The sequence below is a fragment of the Vigna umbellata genome, chromosome 8 (assembly GCF_029865625.1).
Source record: "Vigna umbellata cultivar VRB3 chromosome 8, Vumbellata_1.0, whole genome shotgun sequence".
NCBI classification, from domain to species: Eukaryota; Viridiplantae; Streptophyta; class Magnoliopsida; order Fabales; family Fabaceae; genus Vigna; species Vigna umbellata.
Genome location: NC_142172.1, coordinates 48920417 through 48940177, shown reverse-complemented (window position 1 = coordinate 48940177; position 19761 = coordinate 48920417). Strand labels below are relative to the sequence as shown.

At 35.6% G+C, this 19761-nt stretch overlaps 2 protein-coding genes across 2 annotated transcripts; one reads left to right on the top strand and one right to left on the bottom strand.

Moving 5' to 3' along the window:
• Positions 1-596: 596 nt before the first annotated feature.
• On the top strand, positions 597-12648 carry LOC124840284 (phosphoglucan, water dikinase, chloroplastic). The gene is made up of 19 exons (XM_047316318.2): positions 597-993; positions 1087-1696; positions 1805-1891; positions 1972-2103; positions 2796-2921; positions 3014-3192; positions 3926-4010; positions 5132-5296; positions 5402-5454; positions 5859-6067; positions 6171-6289; positions 6738-6808; positions 7025-7142; positions 7789-7872; positions 7952-8038; positions 8126-8202; positions 8351-8501; positions 9083-9200; positions 10005-12648. The coding sequence occupies exons 1-19, from the start codon at positions 803-805 to the stop codon at positions 10904-10906; spliced, it is 3564 nt and encodes a 1187-aa protein (XP_047172274.2). The 5' UTR covers positions 597-802; the 3' UTR covers positions 10907-12648.
• Positions 12649-17496: 4848 nt separating this feature from the next.
• Positions 17497-19348, bottom strand: LOC148194878 (uncharacterized). Its single transcript, XM_088097280.1, has 2 exons — positions 19339-19348; positions 17497-18236 (listed from the first exon to the last, which is right to left on the bottom strand). The coding sequence occupies exons 1-2, from the start codon at positions 19346-19348 to the stop codon at positions 17497-17499; spliced, it is 750 nt and encodes a 249-aa protein (XP_087953406.1).
• Between the last annotated feature and the right edge of the window lie 413 nt (positions 19349-19761).

Below are 19761 nucleotides of genomic sequence, written 5' to 3'. Positions count from 1 at the left end.
TTACTTAATTAAATCATAATTTTATTTAAAATTGTAACATGAAGGTAATATCGTTTGGTGTGTAGGGGAGGACTAGAAAAAGGGATGGAAAGTGGTGTGGGAGAGAAGGAGAAAAGAGAAGGAGGTAGTGAAAGAAGAGGGGAAAGGATGAAAAAAAAACTTAAAAGAAATTCAAAAAGAGAACTAAAAAATAAAATAAATTTATTTCAATAAGACAATAAAACTATTAGCACTTAACATTTTTACCAAACTAAATTGTATTCATTATTAATTTAATCTCTATGTTCAAATCTGGATTATCTCCTTAATTTTTCTGTAATGTCTTTAAAATATATTAATTTTTTTAATACATGACAATTAGTTTCTTGAAGATATAGCAAGACACAAGGGACCAATCTAATAAAAGTAGATAGTTTTATCATGTTTATGGTATTAGAACATGTTGGAAACCTTTATTATTTTCTTATTTAATATTAAAAGCATTTATTTATGTGGTAGGAATATTTGTAATGAAGATTTAGAATAAATGTAGCTCCCATCCCATCTCGTGTTGTCTTCTTGGGACACCAGTTGCAGTGTTGATGATAAGGAGATATATTTGAGCCGTGGAAGGGAAGGATATTTAGGGAAATTTAATAAAGTGTTTGGAGGCACGTGTTAAGGAGTTGAGAGGGAATGGGTATGCACGTGTGTAATGCTCACATTCCAAAATATCATCTTCTTGATCTTGTCTGGGAGTTGAGTATAGAGGAAGAAGAGAAGGAAGAAGAAGAAGAAGAAGAATAGAAGTTAGTGTTACGTAATGGATTCTCTGCGTGTGTATGCGTCTACCATCCGCCCATGCTTCTGTGTGTGTGCCCATCCCTCCACTTCCACTTCTTCCTACAAAACCCATCTCAGATTCATTCTTCCCTCGCTCCCTCCGCTGCGCTCTCTACATCACCGGTTGCCTCCGCCCCTCTCCGCTCTCTCCTCCCCTCAAACTCAAACCAGGTCATTCTCTCTCTCTCTCTCTCTCTCTCTCTCTCTCTAATGCTTCATTTTTATTGCTTACTCCTTCCGACTGACTACTTCCATCAATGCCAGGGACCAAGATCAAGAAGAAGGAAACGACAATCCTTCTTCCGTCTCCATGGACCGCAAAGTTCGTCTGCAAGTTCGATTAGATCACCAAGTTCAATTTGGCGATCACGTTGTCATCCGAGGATCCGCCAAGGAATTAGGATCATGGAACAAGAGTGTTCCCTTGAACTGGACCGAAAATGGATGGGTGTGTCACTTGGAATTTAAAGGGACCGATCACATTCAGTTTAAATTCGTCACTGTAAAAAAGGACTCGACTTTGGTCTGGGAAGCGGGGGAAAACAGAGACTTGAAGTTGCCCGTGGCAGGTAATTTTGCCACCGTCGCTACATGGGACGCAACCCAAGAAAATTTGGAGCTGCACCCTTTGGATGAACAACCACAACTACAGGAGGAGGTAGGTAATGCATACGATGCTGCTGCTTCTTCTGTTTCTGAAGAGGCAGAGCCAAGTCCCTTTGTAGGTCAGTGGCAAGGTAAACCTATTTCTTTCATGCGATCCAACGAGCATCGAACCCATGAAACACAGAGCAAATGGGACACTTCAGGTCTTCATGGCTTGCCTCTCAAATTGGTTCAAGCCGACCAAAACGCTAGGAATTGGTGGAGAAAGGTACTTCAGTTCATAATAATACTCCCTTCCCCCAGTGCCTTCTTTAGAAACCAGTACCTTTACTTCTTAATCAGCATATTAACTTTATCCATAATTTTCACTTTGAAGCTCGATATCGTACGTGATATTATAGCTGAAGGTCTGCAAGGCGAAGATCGCTTGGAGGCTCTCTTGTACTCAGCTATCTATCTCAAGGTCTTGTTCTTTCTTTTTCATTCAATCATCGATGCTCTTCTTTTACCATCTTCTGAGCCCTTCTTACATTATCTGTGCAGTGGATAAACACGGGGCAAATATCTTGTTTTGAAGATGGAGGTCACCACCGCCCCAATAGGCATGCTGAGATTTCAAGGCTTATATTTCGGGAACTAGAGCGACACACTACTCGGAAGGATATATCTCCACAGGTGATCTATTATTACTTTTGACATTGGATCATGTGGTCCTGATTGCATTATAGATGTTGCTGATGTTTAACAAAAGTTATACGAGGGTGGTTATTTATGTCATAGGTTCTACATTGCAGTATATAGTGTGTTTTGGCCTTAAGGCTTGTTTAGATAAACATAGGAGAAAAAAATGAGATGAAAAAGTTATATAAACTTTTCTAGAAATTCAAATAAATTTATGCATAAATTATCTCTTATCTTTTTTTTTTTAAATCTGTCTTTTTACTTGTACTTAAGTTAGTCTCAACTTCTGTAGAAATTTATTTCAATTTTCTTGTTTTCTTCTCTTAAAAGCATTTATGGAGAAGTTTATTCAAACAAACCCTTATTTATATTTTTTGAAGATAGCATTATAGTTCAAAATTCAGTCAATTAGTTTCATATCTTCTTAATATTTTCCTTGTCTTTTTTGTTTTAAACTTTTGTAGCAGTTGTTCTAAATTAAATTATTTGCTTAGTTCAGCCATTTCCTTTAAATTGTCTGACATACATTCAATGTTAAACGTCCGGGAATTGGAAATTATTGTTTAAAAGTGTTGTTGAAAACTTGATATAATATTTCTTTACATTTGCCACCTTTTTTATTTCCTTCTGTTCAGAAAAGTTTAACCCTTATTTATTTCATTTACCATATTTTCATTAACACACAGGAAGTTCTAGTCATCCGAAAGATTCATCCATGTCTGCCATCTTTCAAGGCAGAATTCACTGCATCTGTACCTCTTACTCGAATTAGAGATATTGCTCATCGAAATGACATCCCACATGACCTCAAGGTTGTTCTCCTCATAGTACATAAAGTATGAAATCTCATTGCTTTTCAATGTTAATAATAGGTCAACTGTTATCTGTATTGTTTATTGTCCAGTTACAAATTAAGCATACAATACAAAACAAGCTTCACCGAAATGCTGGGCCTGAAGATTTGGTTGCTACAGAAGCTATGCTTGCTAAAATCACGAAAAACCCTGGAGAATACAGTGAACCGTTTGTAAAGGAATTCAAAATATTTCATCTAGAACTCAAAGACTTCTTCAATGCTGGCAGGTTTGATATGAATATGCAGAAGTTTTGGCTTCGTCTTCACGTCAATTTGTCTTTTTATAATTTAAACATTATGTAGTTTTCTCTTGAAAACTCCCCCATCATTTGAATACTCAATTAGGCTGTTAACCAATAGACTGATCATGAAACTGCATGAACTTTTACTGTTGGCAGCAAAGCATTCATTATGAAGTAATCTGATTTTCCTTAAGTCAGAAAATCAACCGATTAACACTATGTAATAGTTTCTCATTTTATGAGTTCCCATGTTCAATTTCGTTGGAAGCAACTTGCAGTAGAGGCTCCAATAAAAAAATGGTGATTAAATGAATTAATCTCCTACATTATAGAGCATGGGGAGTGTCGTACACTTCACATGTAGAGAAGCTGCTTTAGACTATAGAACCTGTAGGCCTGTTCCTAGCAAGGTCACTAGACTAAAGCTTCTTGTGCGAAGGCTTGTCATCTCTTGTGAATCCTGCAGTAGTTTGACAGGGGTTGGGGGTCAGGGTGGCTGAGGGGAGCCAGCAATGAAGTATACTACATTTCCAGGATCTTTTCAAATAATTTGGGTTTGTGTTAATTAGTGACTGAAAAATCAGGATTGTACACTTTTGATTGAACATAGTGTACTAAATTTCAAGGATATATTCAAATCATTTAAACTTGTATTATACTATTACTGGAAAATCATAATTTGATGCTTTCACGGATGGCTTCGTCATGTTGCATGCAGTCTTGCTGAACAGCTAGAATCAATTCATGAATCTATGGATGAATATGGCATTTCAGCACTTAATTCATTCTTGGAGTGCAAAAAGGTAAATTTGCCTGTTTTGATTTTCTTGCATTTATATTTCTTGATTTGGTGTCAATTTTTGCCACTAGAATAAACTAATTATGGAATAAGATGTCAGCTAAATCATGGTAGAATAAGTAGTTGTTAGTGAGTTAGCTTGTTGGGAGATGAGATACTCGGGAAATGATTAATTCCATTTTTACAATTGTTGGGCTTTGGTCTCTTGGGCTTCAATTGTGATAAGTGGCTCTCAAGCTTTCTTCCATTCACAATCAGGTCCTTTCATCTTGATTTCATCTAATATTTAACAAAATTAGTTGATGCGACAACCTGCACATTACCCAAATAACCTAAAATGGAGCTCTAACTGCATTAACTCAATTGTCATGTTGACAATACTTGATTGTTTTTATGATAGCAATGAACAGCAAAAGGAATGACTTAAATATTCAATGAAGCTAGGGTGGAGGGACATGATTTTAAGCAGGAGAAACCATTGGGGGACAAAAGTGCACAATTGATGGAGGACTAAGGATGTAATTAAGTAGTTAGAAAAATAAGTTATTTTTCATATAAATAAGAAAAAGAATATGCAAGGGAAGGACATGTCAATTAGTGAGGAAATAGGATCTTTTGGGCATTGGCGGGAGGTGCAGACCCTCTGAACTCTGCAGTGTTTGTGTTGAAATTTGTAAATTGGGGAGTACTTCCTCACTTTGTAATAAACGATATTAGGTTCCTATCAACTTTAATCAAAACTTTACACCATGTATTTCAACTGCAAATGAACAATGTGTGTACTAATACTGACATTTTAGTTTTTGCCTGAGAATCAAATGGCCCTGGGTAGTAGACCATGGTGGGATGTTGGGATCCAATAGTAAGTTATGGTACTCTAGTCCACATTGGAGGTATGGGATAAGGTCTTGGACTCTTCTACTGTAATGGCTAACTTTTGTAGTGTGGTTCTTTCAAGGCTTATCATAAGATTTAGGAGTGTAAATTGATAGTATGCAGAAGTAATCTGACCAGTCTATTATGGTGCTTGTACTGTAGCATTTATCCTATTTATATGACTGTGGTTCTCAGTTGTTCTGATAGTGGCATCTACTGATAATGGACAATGTTTTGTAAATTTTCCAGAATATGGATACTGTAGCAGTATCAACTGCTGCAACAGAAGATGTAATTAAACTTTTATTTAAAACAATGGAATCTTTAAATGTTCTGAGAGAAAATATTGTAAAGGGTCTTGAAAGTGGTCTCAGGAATGATGCTCCAGATTCTGCAATAGCTATGCGTCAAAAGGTGACACTAGTTTAATTCAATCATTTAGCCAGACTTTGCACCTGATTTTCTTTATAAAGAATGATGGAACATCTTTTGATTCTCATCTTTTTTGGGGAGGTACAGTGGCGCCTCTGTGAGATTGGCCTTGAGGATTACTCATTTGTTCTTTTAAGCAGGTTTTTGTCCTACCTTGTTCTTATTAAATTTTGTAAAATTGTCAGATACTAATAAGTTGAATGACTTTTTATGAAATATACGAAGGACACATGTTATGAAGGGCATGGAGTACTTTTAACTACTTAGACAGTAGTAGATGATACTAGAATATAGTGCATAATACTCTGCACTAAGATAGATGTTTATTAGACCGTAAATCATCTAAATACTTTAAAAGGGCAAAAAATAAGGGTAAAATATAATGATGCAGTGAAGTCAAGCCACTTGATAAGGATGTAGTATCATTGAACTGTGTAGAACTTCTTTGATGGACATATGGAAATTTTCCAGCCAACTGCTACTTGTAGATTGCATAACAAGATCTTTCTATTGGTATCACATTAACTTCTAAACACATTAATAGATTTCTCAACGAGCTTGAAGTTATGGGAGGTGCTAGTTGGCTGGCAGCAAATGTGCAGTCAAAAAATGTAAACTTGTGGACTGATCCACTTGGAGCCCTTATAATTGGAATCCACCAGCTGAAGTTATCTGGTTGGAAGCCAGAAGAGTGTGGTGCTATTGAAAATGAACTCATTGCCTGGAGTAAAAGAGGCCTTCATGAAAGAGAAGGTAACATGAAGGCCTTCTCTTGGGTCCCTTCTCTATTGTTTTTAAAAATCATTGTAGACAGTGTTGAATAATTTTCATGTTAAATGTACTCCTTTTATTTCAGGAAATGAAGATGGCAAGACAATTTGGACATTGAGACTGAAAGCTACACTTGATAGATCAAAGAGGCTAACTGATGAATATACTGAAGAACTTCTTAAGATATTCCCACAGAAAGTCCAGGTTAGAAAGTATTATTATGATGATGATTTTAGTGGCCTGCAATTTCAATGCCTGATGCAAAAGGATACTAAAGAAATATGATATAAAATGAAGCCAAGATGCAACGAAGACCAGGGAGTGCACAAATTTAAAAAGTCCTTTCAGTGAAAAAAAATATAATTAAATAAGCACAGTTTGTTAGTCTTAATAACACCCTTAATAGTTGTGATGTGTGACCTATAAATATTTTTGAAATAATTATTATACAACCTTTAGCCAGAAAGGAATCAGAACATGAGTGAAATTCAATTTAGAGATAGAAATTTTGATTGTAGTTCTTCCTTCGTCTCAAAGTTAAATAATTTATGTCTCGTGATGCTGGTACTGTTTAGTTTTCACAGTTGGACTCCTCTTCATTTTAAATGCATATATCTTGAAATACACAAACTTGTCATTTTAAATGTTGCAGATACTAGGTAAAGCTCTTGGAATACCTGAAAACAGTGTCAGCACATATACAGAAGCTGAGATTCGAGCTGGGTATGTTAATGCATTGTCCTTCATATTTCTCTTTCGGGTACATTGTCCTTTGCAAATTTGGTCAGAGAAAGTTTCAGGAAATACGGTCTAAAGCTTTTTCACCATTATCTGTGATTTTTCTTCATGTTTATTCCTCAACTACAGATTTCATTACCAAACTCAAGGAGTATATTATGAAGATACTTATTATCTGACTTTTCTGCTGTACATTTTAAGTGTGATTTTCCAGGTTTCAAAACTATCTACGCTTCTTCTAAAAGCTGTTAGAAGTACCCTTGGTTCTCAAGGTTGGGATGTTCTTGTTCCAGGAGATGCTTTGGGAAAATTGGTTCAGGTACCACTACCAAGTTGCTTTTGGAAATATTATGGACAATGTTATTATAATATTTACTGTGTTCTTCTGAGTATGAGAGAGAAAACTTTTATAGAAAATCCTTATTGCATTTACAGAAGTAATTCATCCCTTGCGTAAATATCTTAAAAGGGAATTTATCCTTATACTAGAACATCTGCAACATAGAGCTTAAATGGTAATCCAGCATAACTTCATGTCACAAATATTATGGTGTATGTTCTTTCATACATCAGTACTTGACCATCAAGATATTTTTTTACTGCAAAGACCACTTGCAGCGTATAGCATATTTGTGTTGAAGTAATTGAATCGAAAGACAGATATCATATCTCTCCAGATCCTTCATTCCATAGTCTTTCATCACCCATCATGGGTAAAAACATCTCAAACTTCACTCTCTGGATGATAAAGTCCATGAAAGCGATAAAGCACTAATAGGAACCGGACACATGGTTTAAGACAATAAAGAAATCCACGAGATCAAGTAATTTCATACTATCAATTATCAAACAGAAGACTGCAAGTTGGGGAAAAACAAGAAAAAAAATAAAATAAATGGATACTAACTAGGGTAGTGATATCCTCTCATTCTTGACTAACACGAAATTGGGTTTCTTTGAGCTAGGTTGAAAGAATTGTTCCTGGTTCACTACCATCAGTGGAAGGACCTATTATCCTAGTAGTTAACAAAGCTGATGGTGACGAAGAGGTAGCTACATATATATTTGTATTTGAGAGTATATGTAAATATTAAAATATTAATATTTATAAGTTCATTACACTGGCAGGTAACAGCTGCTGGGAGGAACATAGTGGGAGTTATACTTCAGCAAGAACTTCCTCACTTGTCTCATCTTGGTGTTAGGGCACGGCAGGCCAGTCTTTTTTTTAAGTATCCGATTAATGATTTTGATGTTTGAATATCTACAATATGACATTCGTACTCCTATTCTTTATTACAGGAAAAAGTCGTCTTTGTCACATGTGAAGATGAAGAAAATGTTGCTGATATACAAAGGCTGATTGGGTCATATGTGAGGTTATATTTTCAGACAATTTTCACATCCATTATTAATTGTTTTCAAAACTGAACCATATATTTTTGTATTTGACATGATCTTTTGAGCAAGATCTAATGGTATAATGGTTTCAATTTTCTCTTTTCCTGCTTCAATTTAACTTTTCAGGTTGGAAGCATCAACCGCTGGTGTTAATCTGAAGTTATCCTCTTTAGTGGACACAAACGACAATTCTTCCATTAGAAGTTCTTCTGATGACTATGTTTCTGGAGTTGAAGTTCCTTCTTTTTCTTCTAATAGAATCTCCAATTTTGATCAGGTAGAGGATGATAAATTATTCACTTTTTTTTGGCTTTGTTGATATTTTAGAGATAAATTACAGGTTGGTAAAAATGAATGAGGTATTCTTATGAAAAACTATTTACTCTCTTCTGAAAACTGGACATTTTTTTTTATAAAAACTATCTTTCAAAACAGTTTAAGGAACTTTTTTAGAACAAAACAAAATACATTGTTTCAAAATGTTAATTTGAAAAAAGTTTTAAAAGTAAGAAAATAGTCCTTGAATCTAACAACTGATGTTCCAGTCCCAACCCACGAGTCTTGTTGTAAGAAACACTTACAACTTACCCTGCAACAGCTGTACTCCCTTTTTCCTCCATCTAAACTGTCCCCTTAATCCCTTGATGACCAGTCAGACTACTGCAGACCTTTGCTTGTCTTTGCCTTGTTCTCAGAACTCAGAAGTATCACCTCTTTCTTGCTTTATATTACCACATGTCATATCAATCTAACTCTTATTATTCACAGAAATGATTTTTATAAGCCTGGCATTTATTCAATTACCATTGTCTTAAATCTTCATAAAATTTACCTCTGATGAATAATTATTCTTTTCAGATCAAGGGTGCTTCTTCTGGCGGAGTTATCTTGCTTCCTGATGCAGAAATACAGACATCAGGTGCAAAGGCTGCTGCATGTGGTCGCTTATCATCACTGTCTGAAGTTTCTGATAAAGGTGAGATTTTTTTAACTGAAAATGGTAGTGCTATTATATTACTATGTTGGCACCACAAACAAAAAGTTAAGATTCAATAAAAGCAACGAGTTGCATAACTATGTCTGACCATTGATATTGGAACGAGTAACTTTAACTCAAGTAGTGCCATATTTTATCTTTCTGATGATATATTCATTATGGAATAATACATTGTCGCTGTTTAAGACGCCCTCTCTGGTTCACTAATAGTCATGAAGAAAGATATTCCAGCTCAAGATGTTGTTTTGAAACTGGTCAGCTCAAGACCATTAGAGAACTGTACTGAAACAATGCTTTAAATCTTGTTCATCTTTAAATTGATGTTATATTTTTTCCCCCTATATTCTGGAGGATGTTTTCTAGTCTGACTCTTTACTCTTTTCCTCTAAACGAATTCTTCTACTTCATAAAAAAGGTTTAATATTTTTATCCAGTAATTGGGGATGGGCAAATACTGATGTGTATGCATGCAAATGTGCATTGTGTTAAGACTCATTAGTGAATATATCAGCTGCATTTTTCTGCAAAACTCATGTCTCTGAATTTTTCTCTCCCTTACGGCTTTGCTTTATGTTCTTATATTCAAATAGATTGAAGTGCTTATGTTGAACCATACATTGTCAATTAAATGAGATCTTAGAAGATTATTGATTGTGTCGATTTGGAAGATTTACATGCGGTATTAATTGCGGTTATCAGAATCATAGACAAGTTAACAATTTAATAACTAACAACTATTTTTTTGGTAAATCACATTTCTGAAGTCTGATTTTTGAATTACAGTTTACAGTGATCAGGGAGTTCCCGCCTCGTTTCGAGTTCCTTCTGGGGCAGTTTTACCATTTGGATCGATGGAATTGGAGCTAGAGAGGAGTAACTCCACCGAAGCATTCAGGTCTATCCTGGAAAAGATAGAAACAGCAAAAGAGGGTGGTGAACTTGATGATCTGTGCCATCAACTCCAGGAATTAATTTTTTCCCTCAACCTACCAAAAGACATCATTGAAAGCATTGGGAAAATATTCCCAAGCAATGCACATTTAATTGTTCGATCCAGTGCCAACGTTGAGGACTTAGCTGGAATGTCAGCAGCTGGACTTTATGAATCAATACCCAATGTTAGTCCTTCCAATCCAACAGTTTTTGCAAATGCCGTTAGCAAAGTATGGGCTTCACTGTACACTCGGAGAGCAGTGTTGAGCCGGCGTGCTGCTGGTGTTCCTCAGATGGAAGCTTCAATGGCAGTTCTGATCCAAGAAATGCTTTCACCAGATCTATCATTTGTACTGCATACTGTGAGCCCAACAAATCAGGATAATAATTGTGTGGAGGCTGAGATTGCTTCTGGCCTTGGTGAAACTCTGGCTTCTGGAACAAGGGGTACACCATGGCGTTTATCATCGGGTAAATTTGACGGGCAAGTGCAAACCCTAGCTTTTGCTAACTTGAGTGAGGAATTGCTGGTACGAGGTGCAGGGCCTGCAGATGGGGAGGTTATCCGTTTGACCGTTGATTACAGCAAGAAACCACTGACAGTTGACTCGGCTTTCCGTAGACAACTTGGTCAACGCCTTTGTGCAGTTGGGTTTTTCCTGGAGAGAAAGTTCGGTTGCCCACAGGATGTGGAAGGATGTCTTGTTGGAAAAGACATCTTTATCGTACAGACAAGGCCCCAACCCCTGTAGTGGAGTGGACATTCAATTCAATACAATATAGAAAGCATATACATATTTGTTTATGGCACCACACTGAAATATGTAGATTTATTTCCTCAAAGACATTTCCTCAAAACCCAGCTCTCCACCAAAAATCTTACTTTAAAGGCCTAGCTTTGATATTCCATACTAATTTAAATGTATGGAAATAAATTCTCCTTTTCTAATTTAATAAATAAAAATATGCATTTGAGTGAAAATCTTTGTTGTACCCCAGTGTTCAAGTTATTAAAAAATTATTTAGGTCATTTTTAAATTTTAATAATAATAGTTAAAAGAGTTAAATATGTTTATATTTTAACTTTTTTTCTTAAGAAAATTACAATTTTTCGTGTTCTTTTTTTTTTAAACGTGACTAGGCCGTGAGACTTCTCTCTTATTCATCTCAAACCTATGTTATTTTAATCGTCGTCAGACCATTTAATCCTTGTTTCCATGCCTTGCACCATCTTCTACATTTGCAATCACAAAGAGGTCATTAGTACACATACCTTACAAACTCATACCGATCCAATCAAAATAGAGAATAAAGGGAAGGAGAACCCATCGTAAGTAACGGAGGTGATGACGAATCGTTGTTGAGAGCAAGGGAAGCAAAGGTCATGCGTCTTTGGGAAGTTGCCGACAGCGTCTTCCACTAACGGTTGAGGATGCGTTAAGCTGTTAGGGTTTGTGGTTGAGAGGTTGAGTCGTCGTGAAGGGCGGGATTTCCTCCGCTGGAGGCGTCAGTGGTGGCTGACCTTGCTAGTGACGGTGAGGACGCGTCACGGAGGAGAAGGGTGTCTCCCTCTCGCGCGCAAAGAAAAGCCAGGAGAGGAGAGCTTTCGCGATGGCCGGCGATGACCCTGGCGACGTGCGGTGTCGCTGACGACGCCTTGGGCTGGGAGGAGGTGCGCCGCCGTGTTTGGTTCGGTGACGCTACCAGAGATGCACGGAACCTGTTCGATACAATGCTTGAAAGAAATGTTGTATGTTCAGATTGGGGGTAGTGATCAGTGGGGTAATATAACTGCTGGGACTGAATTGATTAGGAAGATATTGTACGTGAAAGATGCATATGGCTTAACATTTCCTCTTCATTTGAAGAGTGATGGTACCAAGTTTGGAAAGTCTGAGGACGGTGCTATTTGGTTGTCTCCAAAGTCTTTGGCTTATGAAGCGGTTTTGAATCTGTCATTGGTGGATCTTTCGGTCTCTTCTGGTTTATTCGAGAGTAAGTCTGCGGCAAAGAGGTTGTTGAAGCAAGGGAGCTTTACTTAAATAATAGCAGAGGGGACAGTGAAGGTAAGAGGATTGAAGCTGCGGATATAGTGGATGGGAAAGTTCTCCTGTTATCAGCTGGCAAAAAGAACAAGGTGCTGGTGAGAATAGCTTGTGTGTCTGTTGAACAGAGTATTTTTTGGAGACTGTTTATTTCCTCTGTGTGTTTCTTTTGTACTCTTAAGAAACCTTTGATTTACATGATACACGGAAGCATATTCTCTATGTTTAGTTTTCTATTTAGAATTAGAGTTTCACCCCAACTTGTACTGGTTTGTAATGCAAACCTTTATTTCACGGGTTATTTAGGTGGAAGTTTAATTCTGTTTGGAGAATAGCACCAAAAATTTTGTTTGGAGGATAACCCCTCTTACTCACATCCATTATTTGGTAAACATCCCAGCTGCGTGTATTTGTTTGTGTATAATGTAGCATTGAATTTTGAAGTTCAACATTTCTTTAATAGAATATATTGGAACTGAATATTATGTTAAACTTATTTTATTGATATTTACATATTAAACATAATTTTAGACGGTTCTTAATATTTACCATAAAACGAAACTTTTGAAGACTGAGAAAACCTCTATTTTAAGAAAGTCTGATGTCCTCATGAATCACTTTTGCAGGAGTCACTTTCAAAGGGATTGGTTATATCAGAAAATTAATCCAAAAAAGGACAAAGAAAAAATAAGAGAGATAAAAGGCATAAAATAAGAAAATGAAAGAGAAGTGATAAACCAGGGGAGGCATTATGCATTTATGCCATTGATTTTCAAACCTTTTAGTTGCAGACAGATACTATACATCTGACCCAGCAATTTTAAACTCAACCATTATTAAATTTTCAGACAAAACACCGTCTCAAAAGTGCTAATCTGGGAAACGAGGATTCGATTGACATTTGCATACTCTGATTTGTACCCACCCAGAAAAAAAAAAACAAGAAATTCTAACAAAAAAGGAAAAACAAACCAGTACTCACGCTCCTATATCCATTGTACAGTTTCACAAATCAAGCCTCTCTATATCGTTCAGGCATACCCAGTTATTTAAAAAAAATTGAAACTTTAGATGATGCAGAAAGACAGAAAAACAGGAAAAAATAGAAAAAAAGATTTAATCTTGAACTGATTCAATGACCAAATATGACATAACATCAAGGATGAACCAATTTTATCTTTTGATACAAATTTGTTAACAACTGATTAATTTTTCAGTTCTGAGCATCTGTATTGACGGGTCTTGCAAAGGGGTTCCTCTCCTTCCATATGATAAAATAGCAGAGTATGAAATTGACCTAAACATGTTATATTAACATCACAGTAACACATTCAGATCAAAAACAGCGGAAGAAAAAATGAAAGAATAATGTGCGTACCTCCTGCCATTGCAATTTTGTAAATCTAAACACAAGACAGCTTTGTTTTCTAAACCTTGACTCACTCAAACTCGATGGTGTGTTTTTCTGAATAGAGGAGTAGGCTTAGTCATCAAAACTGAGAGTAACCCATTCCCTTATATAAAGTCTGGCCATCACAGGTTTCAAAATAAATGGGCTTTACGTTTAAAAATTAATAACTGCTCTATAACCTCTATGCAGTTAAAAGCATAAAAAAAATGGCTTAATGGACCACTTTATGTTCCTTAAAAATAGGAACTGAAAATGCTATAATATTTATTTTATATTTAAAATAATGCTAACATTCTCCCACTTGGTCCATTTATCCAATTATTAACCACAACAAGTGACAGAATATATACGAGTCATGGCGATAGGTCCTCTGATAGTGAGTGTTATCTTCCATGTACCACAATATATATTTCTCTCAACATTAGCTCTCAACTTAATGCATAAACCATATGTTTATGCTAGATCAAAACTAAATGATATCTTCTCAAAATAAATGTGCACAAAAACATATGAGAAAAACATCAAACTGAATAAGAGTTTTATCAAAATGAAAGTACTTACAATGATTGTCACGTCATGGAACCAAGTCCCATTCGCGTTACATGATCCTTAAAATTCTTTGGTGGCATGCCTTTAGTTAAAGGATCAGCAATCATCAACTCAGTGCTAACGTGCTCAATAACCACTTTCTTTTCTTTAACACGTTCTCTTATGGCCAGATATTTAATGTCGATGTGCTTACTTCGACTTCCACTTTTATTATTCTTAGCCATGAAAACAGCAGCAGAGTTATCACAGTACAACTTCAGTGGCCTAGCAATTGAGTCCACAACTCTAAGCCCAGATATAAAACTCTTCAACCATACACCATGTGAAGAAGCCTCAAAACAAGAAACGAATTCAGCTTCCATAGTAGAAGTAGCAGTCAAGGTCTGCTTTTTGCTACTCCAAGATACTGCTCCATCAGCTAACATAAAAATGTAACCAGACGTTGATTTTCGTGAATCAACGCAGCCAGCATAGTCTGAATCGGAGTAGCCAATCACTTCTAAATTAGCAGTTCGTCTATACATGAGCATGAAATCTTTTGTTCCTTGAAGATATCTCATTACTTTCTTTGCAGCTTTCCAGTGGTCAACACCTGGATTACTCTGATATCTTCCTAAAACTCCAACTGCAAATGCAATGTCAGGTCTAGTACAAACTTGAGCATACATAAGACTTCCGACAGCTGAAGCATATGGAATATTTTTCATCTGTTCCCGCTCAAGATCATTTTTCGGACATTGACTTAATTCAAGTTTGTCACCCTTTACAATGGGAGCTACACTTGGTGAACAATTCTTCATATTAAACCTCTCTAAAACTTTGTTGATATAGGTCTCTTGAGACAAACCCAAAATGCCTCGAGATCTTTCCCTATGAATCTTAATGCCGATGACATAAGATGCCTCTCCCATATCCTTCATGTCAAAGTTATTTGAGAGAAATTGTTTCACTTCATATAGCATACCCTTGTCGTTGGTTGCAAGCAAAATGTCATCCACATATAAAACAAGGAAACAAATCTTACTCCCACTGACCTTTTGGTATATACATTGATCCATGATGTTTTCTTCAAAACCGAATGAAGTGATAACATCATGAAATTTTAAATACCATTGGCGGGAGGCTTGTTTTAATCCATAGATGGATTTATTAAGCTTACATACCAAGTGTTCACTGTCTTTAGAAAAGAATCCTTCAGGTTGTTTCATGTAAACCTCTTCCTCTAGATCACCATTAAGGAATGCTGTTTTCACATCCATTTGATGTAACTCAAAATCAAAATGAGCTACTAATGCCATAATTACTCGGAAGGAATCTTTCTTAGATACAGGAGAAAAAGTCTCTCTGTAGTCAATTCCTTCTCTTTGAGTGAATCCTTTGGCAACAAGTCTTGCCTTATGTCTCTCAATGTTGCCTTGTGAGTCTTTCTTGGTTTTAAAGACCCATCTACATCCAATGGATTTTACACCATCAGGCAACTGAACGAGATCCCAGACTTTGTTGGATGCCATAGAATCCATCTCGTCTTTCATGGCATCATACCATAGGTTTGATTCTTTAGAACTCATGGCTTGTGAAAACGTTTCAGGATCATTTTCGGCTCCAATGTTGTAATCCGATTCTTGTAAATACACTTCATAATCACTAGAAACTGCTGGTCTTCTGATTCTAGTAGATCTTCTTAATGTTGTGTCAACATCTTGATGAGAAGCTTGTTGTTCAACTGGTTGTTCAACATTTACTTGTTGCTCCTCGTTAACAACTTGATCTATATTATCATTTTCAGCAATTTGTGGAACATCAATTATTGGTTGTTCAATACGCTTTTGAACTGAAGGAGCGTGAATGACTACCAATCTTTCATTTGATTGAGAGGTTTGAGCTTCATAGTGATCTTTTTCAAGATCAACGTCTTGATTTAAATCACTCCCACTAATCAAGTCATTTTCAAGAAACTTTGCATTTCTTGATTCCACAATCCTAGTGTTATGGTTTGGACAATAGAATCTATACCCTTTGGACTTTTCAGCATATCCAATGAAATACCCACTAATAGTCCTTGGGTCTAGTTTCTTCTCTTGTGGATTATAAATTCTTACTTCAGACGGACATCCCCAAACGCGTACATGTCGCAAACTAGGTTTCCAACCTTTGAATAACTCAAAAGGTGTTTTTAAAACAGCCTTAGTTGGGACCCGATTTACTATATACACAGCCGTCTTAAGTGCTTCAGTCCACAAGAACTGAGGAAGTTTTGAATTACTTCTCATACTTCTCACCATATCCATCAAGGTTCGATTTCTTCTTTCTGCTACACCATTCTGATCTGGAGAGCCAGGCATGGTATATTGGGCAACAATCCCATGTTCTTGAAGAAATCTAGCAAACGGACCAGGTGCTTGTCCATTCTCCGTGTATCTACCGTAGTACTCTCCACCTCTATCTGATCTCACAATCTTAATTTTCTTTCCGCATTGCAATTCTACTTCAACCTTAAAAACTTTAAAGGCATCTAAGGCTTCATCCTTAGAACGAAGTAAATACAGATACATGTATCGTGAGTAATCATCTATAAAGGTGATAAAGTATTTCGGACTACTTGCATCCATATCCGGACAACAAATATCTGTATGAATAATTTCTAGTAAATTTGAACTCCTCTTAGCACCTCTTTTGGACTTGTTAGTTTGCTTACCCTTAATGCAATCCACGCAAGTCTCAAAATCAGTAAAATCCAAAGTACTAAGTACTCCTTCATTTACTAATCGCTTAATTCTCTCAATGGAGATATGTCCCAATCTTCGGTGCCATAAAACAGAAGAATCCTCATTCATAACACATCTTTTTAACCCAGCGGAAACATGCATAGAACTATAGGCAGCATTGTTTTGCAATTTAATAAAGTAAAGACCATCGCATAATTCCCCAAAGCCAATAACCTTGGATTTATTCAATAAAGTAAAACCAGAATCCGTAAAATTAAATGAAAAACCCAAAGGTGCAAGTTGTGAAATAGAAATCAAGTTCTTACTAAAACTGGGAACATAAAAGGTCTTTTCTAAACATAAAACAAATCCACTGCTTAAAACTAAATTGCACGTCCCAATGGCTTCAACATGTGAACTCATCTTGCTTCCTGAATAGATGCATTGTTCACTTCCCATCGGTTTCCTTAGGTTTTCCATACCCTGCAAGGTATTAGAAACATGGATTGTAGAACCAGAATCAATCCACCATGTGTTATGATTAAAACTAGTCAAATTAGATTCATAACAGACAAAAGCAAACAAGTTACCTTTCTTTTCAAGCCAATCCTTAAACTTTTGACATTCCTTCTTCATGTGTCCCTTCTTTTACAAAAGAAACATCTGGACTCCTTCTTAATAACTGGCTGAGCAGGAATCTTTCCCTTCTTATTAACTTGGTTCTTCTTATTCTTAAATGAAGTAGTCAAGTTCACCTTCTCCCCTTCTTCCATCAATAGCCTTTCTTCTTCTTGAACACACATAGTCAATAATTCATTAATAGACCATTTGTCCTTATGTGTGTTGTAAGAGATTTTAAAGGGAGCATAATGGTGAGGCAAAGTGCACAAAATATAGTGCACTAGGAAAGAATCAGACATGGTAACTTCCAAAGCTTTCAGTTGAGCCACAATGTCCCTTATGCGCATGATATGATCACGCACTCCTCTAATTCCAGTGAGCTTTAAGGATGAAAACTGCATTATAAGAGTACTGGCAAGAGATTTGTCAGATGTCGTAAACTGCTCATCAATAGCCTTCAGTAAATCCTTGACATTCTCATACTGATCAACCGAACCCCGGATTCCAGCGGAAATATTGGTTTTTATGAACGTTACGGAGAGACGATTTGACCTCTCCCATTTTTCATAAAGTTCAATGGCATCTGAATTGCTAGTCTCAGTAATACCCGGTGGTTCAGGTTTTCTAATAGCATAATCTATGTCCATCCAGCCTAAATGAAGAAGAACTCTCTCCTTCCAAATCTTATAATTATCTCCTTTCAATTCGGGAATACCACACTTGATATCAGAAAAATTCACAGATTGAGAAACTGCAAATTCAAAGTTACATGCTTATTATATAATTTGAGACTAAAATAAATGTCATGTTTACCAATGTAAAACATGTCTTTACCAATAAGTCTATTAACATAAAACTTGCCTGTGGGCTAAAGTCTTACTCAATTAGACTCATTTAACCTAATGATAAAACTATTAAATTATATCACATTCCTAATTCCTGTGGGAAATTTAAGAATTATAATAAACATTTTATCCTAATTAATCATACAAATGTAAGGAAAATCCTGTGGGTATATTTCATCACATTATATATAATTAATTACAATTAATGTTTCAATAATGTGATCTTTATAATATAATTTAATTAATTAAAGATGCTGTGGCTACTCTCTAATTATTAAAAAATTATATTTATCACTAAACATTAAATTATCTTTAGGTCTTATATTTAATCTAAATATAAGAATTATATTATAAATAATTAATATTCAAACTTTATTATACTAATATAAAATATTAGTAAATATTCCACGCATTACAGTAATATCCACGCATACCACTGGTATATATATTATATATATTATATATATTATATATATTATATATATTATATATATTATATATTATACGCATAACAGAAAACATTATATATTTATGTGCAGAATGAAAACAAAGCAAAGGAGATAAAACCAGAAGCGTACATACCAGAAGCAAGCAGCGTACCTTCATCACGTATGTGTACAACAGATAAAGAAGAAAAAATAAAAACTGAATATATTTTTCTGAAAGATGCCCAAAATGAAACGCAAAAACAAATGTCGTTTCAATCATCTTCAACCTCCAGTATGGTTCCAACAAGCATGAACCCAATAATATGTGAGGGTTTTAGCATCAAAATTTCACAGAAAATTTCACAGAAAATTTCTTCTTTCTCCAGTTTCAAAACAATTAATAAAATTAAAAACACAATACGCAAAGGAGTGAACCAAACAAGGCAGAGGAAAAATAGCTCTGATACCAAATGATAAAATAGCAGAGTATGAAATTGACCTAAACATGTTATATTAACATCACAGTAACACATTCAGATCAAAAACAGCGGAAGAAAAAATGAAAGAATAATGTGCGTACCTCCTGCCATTGCAATTTTGTAAATCTAAACACAAGACAGCTTTGTTTTCTAAACCTTGACTCACTCAAACTCGATGGTGTGTTTTTCTGAATAGAGGAGTAGGCTTAGTCATCAAAACTGAGAGTAACCCATTCCCTTATATAAAGTCTGGCCATCACAGGTTTCAAAATAAATGGGCTTTACGTTTAAAAATTAATAACTGCTCTATAACCTCTATGCAGTTAAAAGCATAAAAAAAATGGCTTAATGGACCACTTTATGTTCCTTAAAAATAGGAACTGAAAATGCTATAATATTTATTTTATATTTAAAATAATGCTAACACCATATACATAATGTAATCACAAACCATAATAAACCCCATATCTCTTTCCATAACTCGAGAAAAAACCTTAGACCATTTTTCTTTTCCCCAATTTCTC

What these genes read in the sequence shown, in the direction of transcription:
- LOC124840284 (XM_047316318.2), top strand. Translation starts at nt 803, where the DNA reads ATGGATTCTCTGCGTGTGTATGCGTCTACCATCCGCCCATGCTTCTGT. An exon ending in CATTCTTGGAGTGCAAAAAG is followed by an intron (nt 4,011 to 5,131) that starts GTAAATTTGCCT and finishes TAAATTTTCCAG; the next exon opens with AATATGGATACTGTAGCAGT. An exon ending in CTGATTGGGTCATATGTGAG is followed by an intron (nt 8,203 to 8,350) that starts GTTATATTTTCA and finishes TTAACTTTTCAG; the next exon opens with GTTGGAAGCATCAACCGCTG.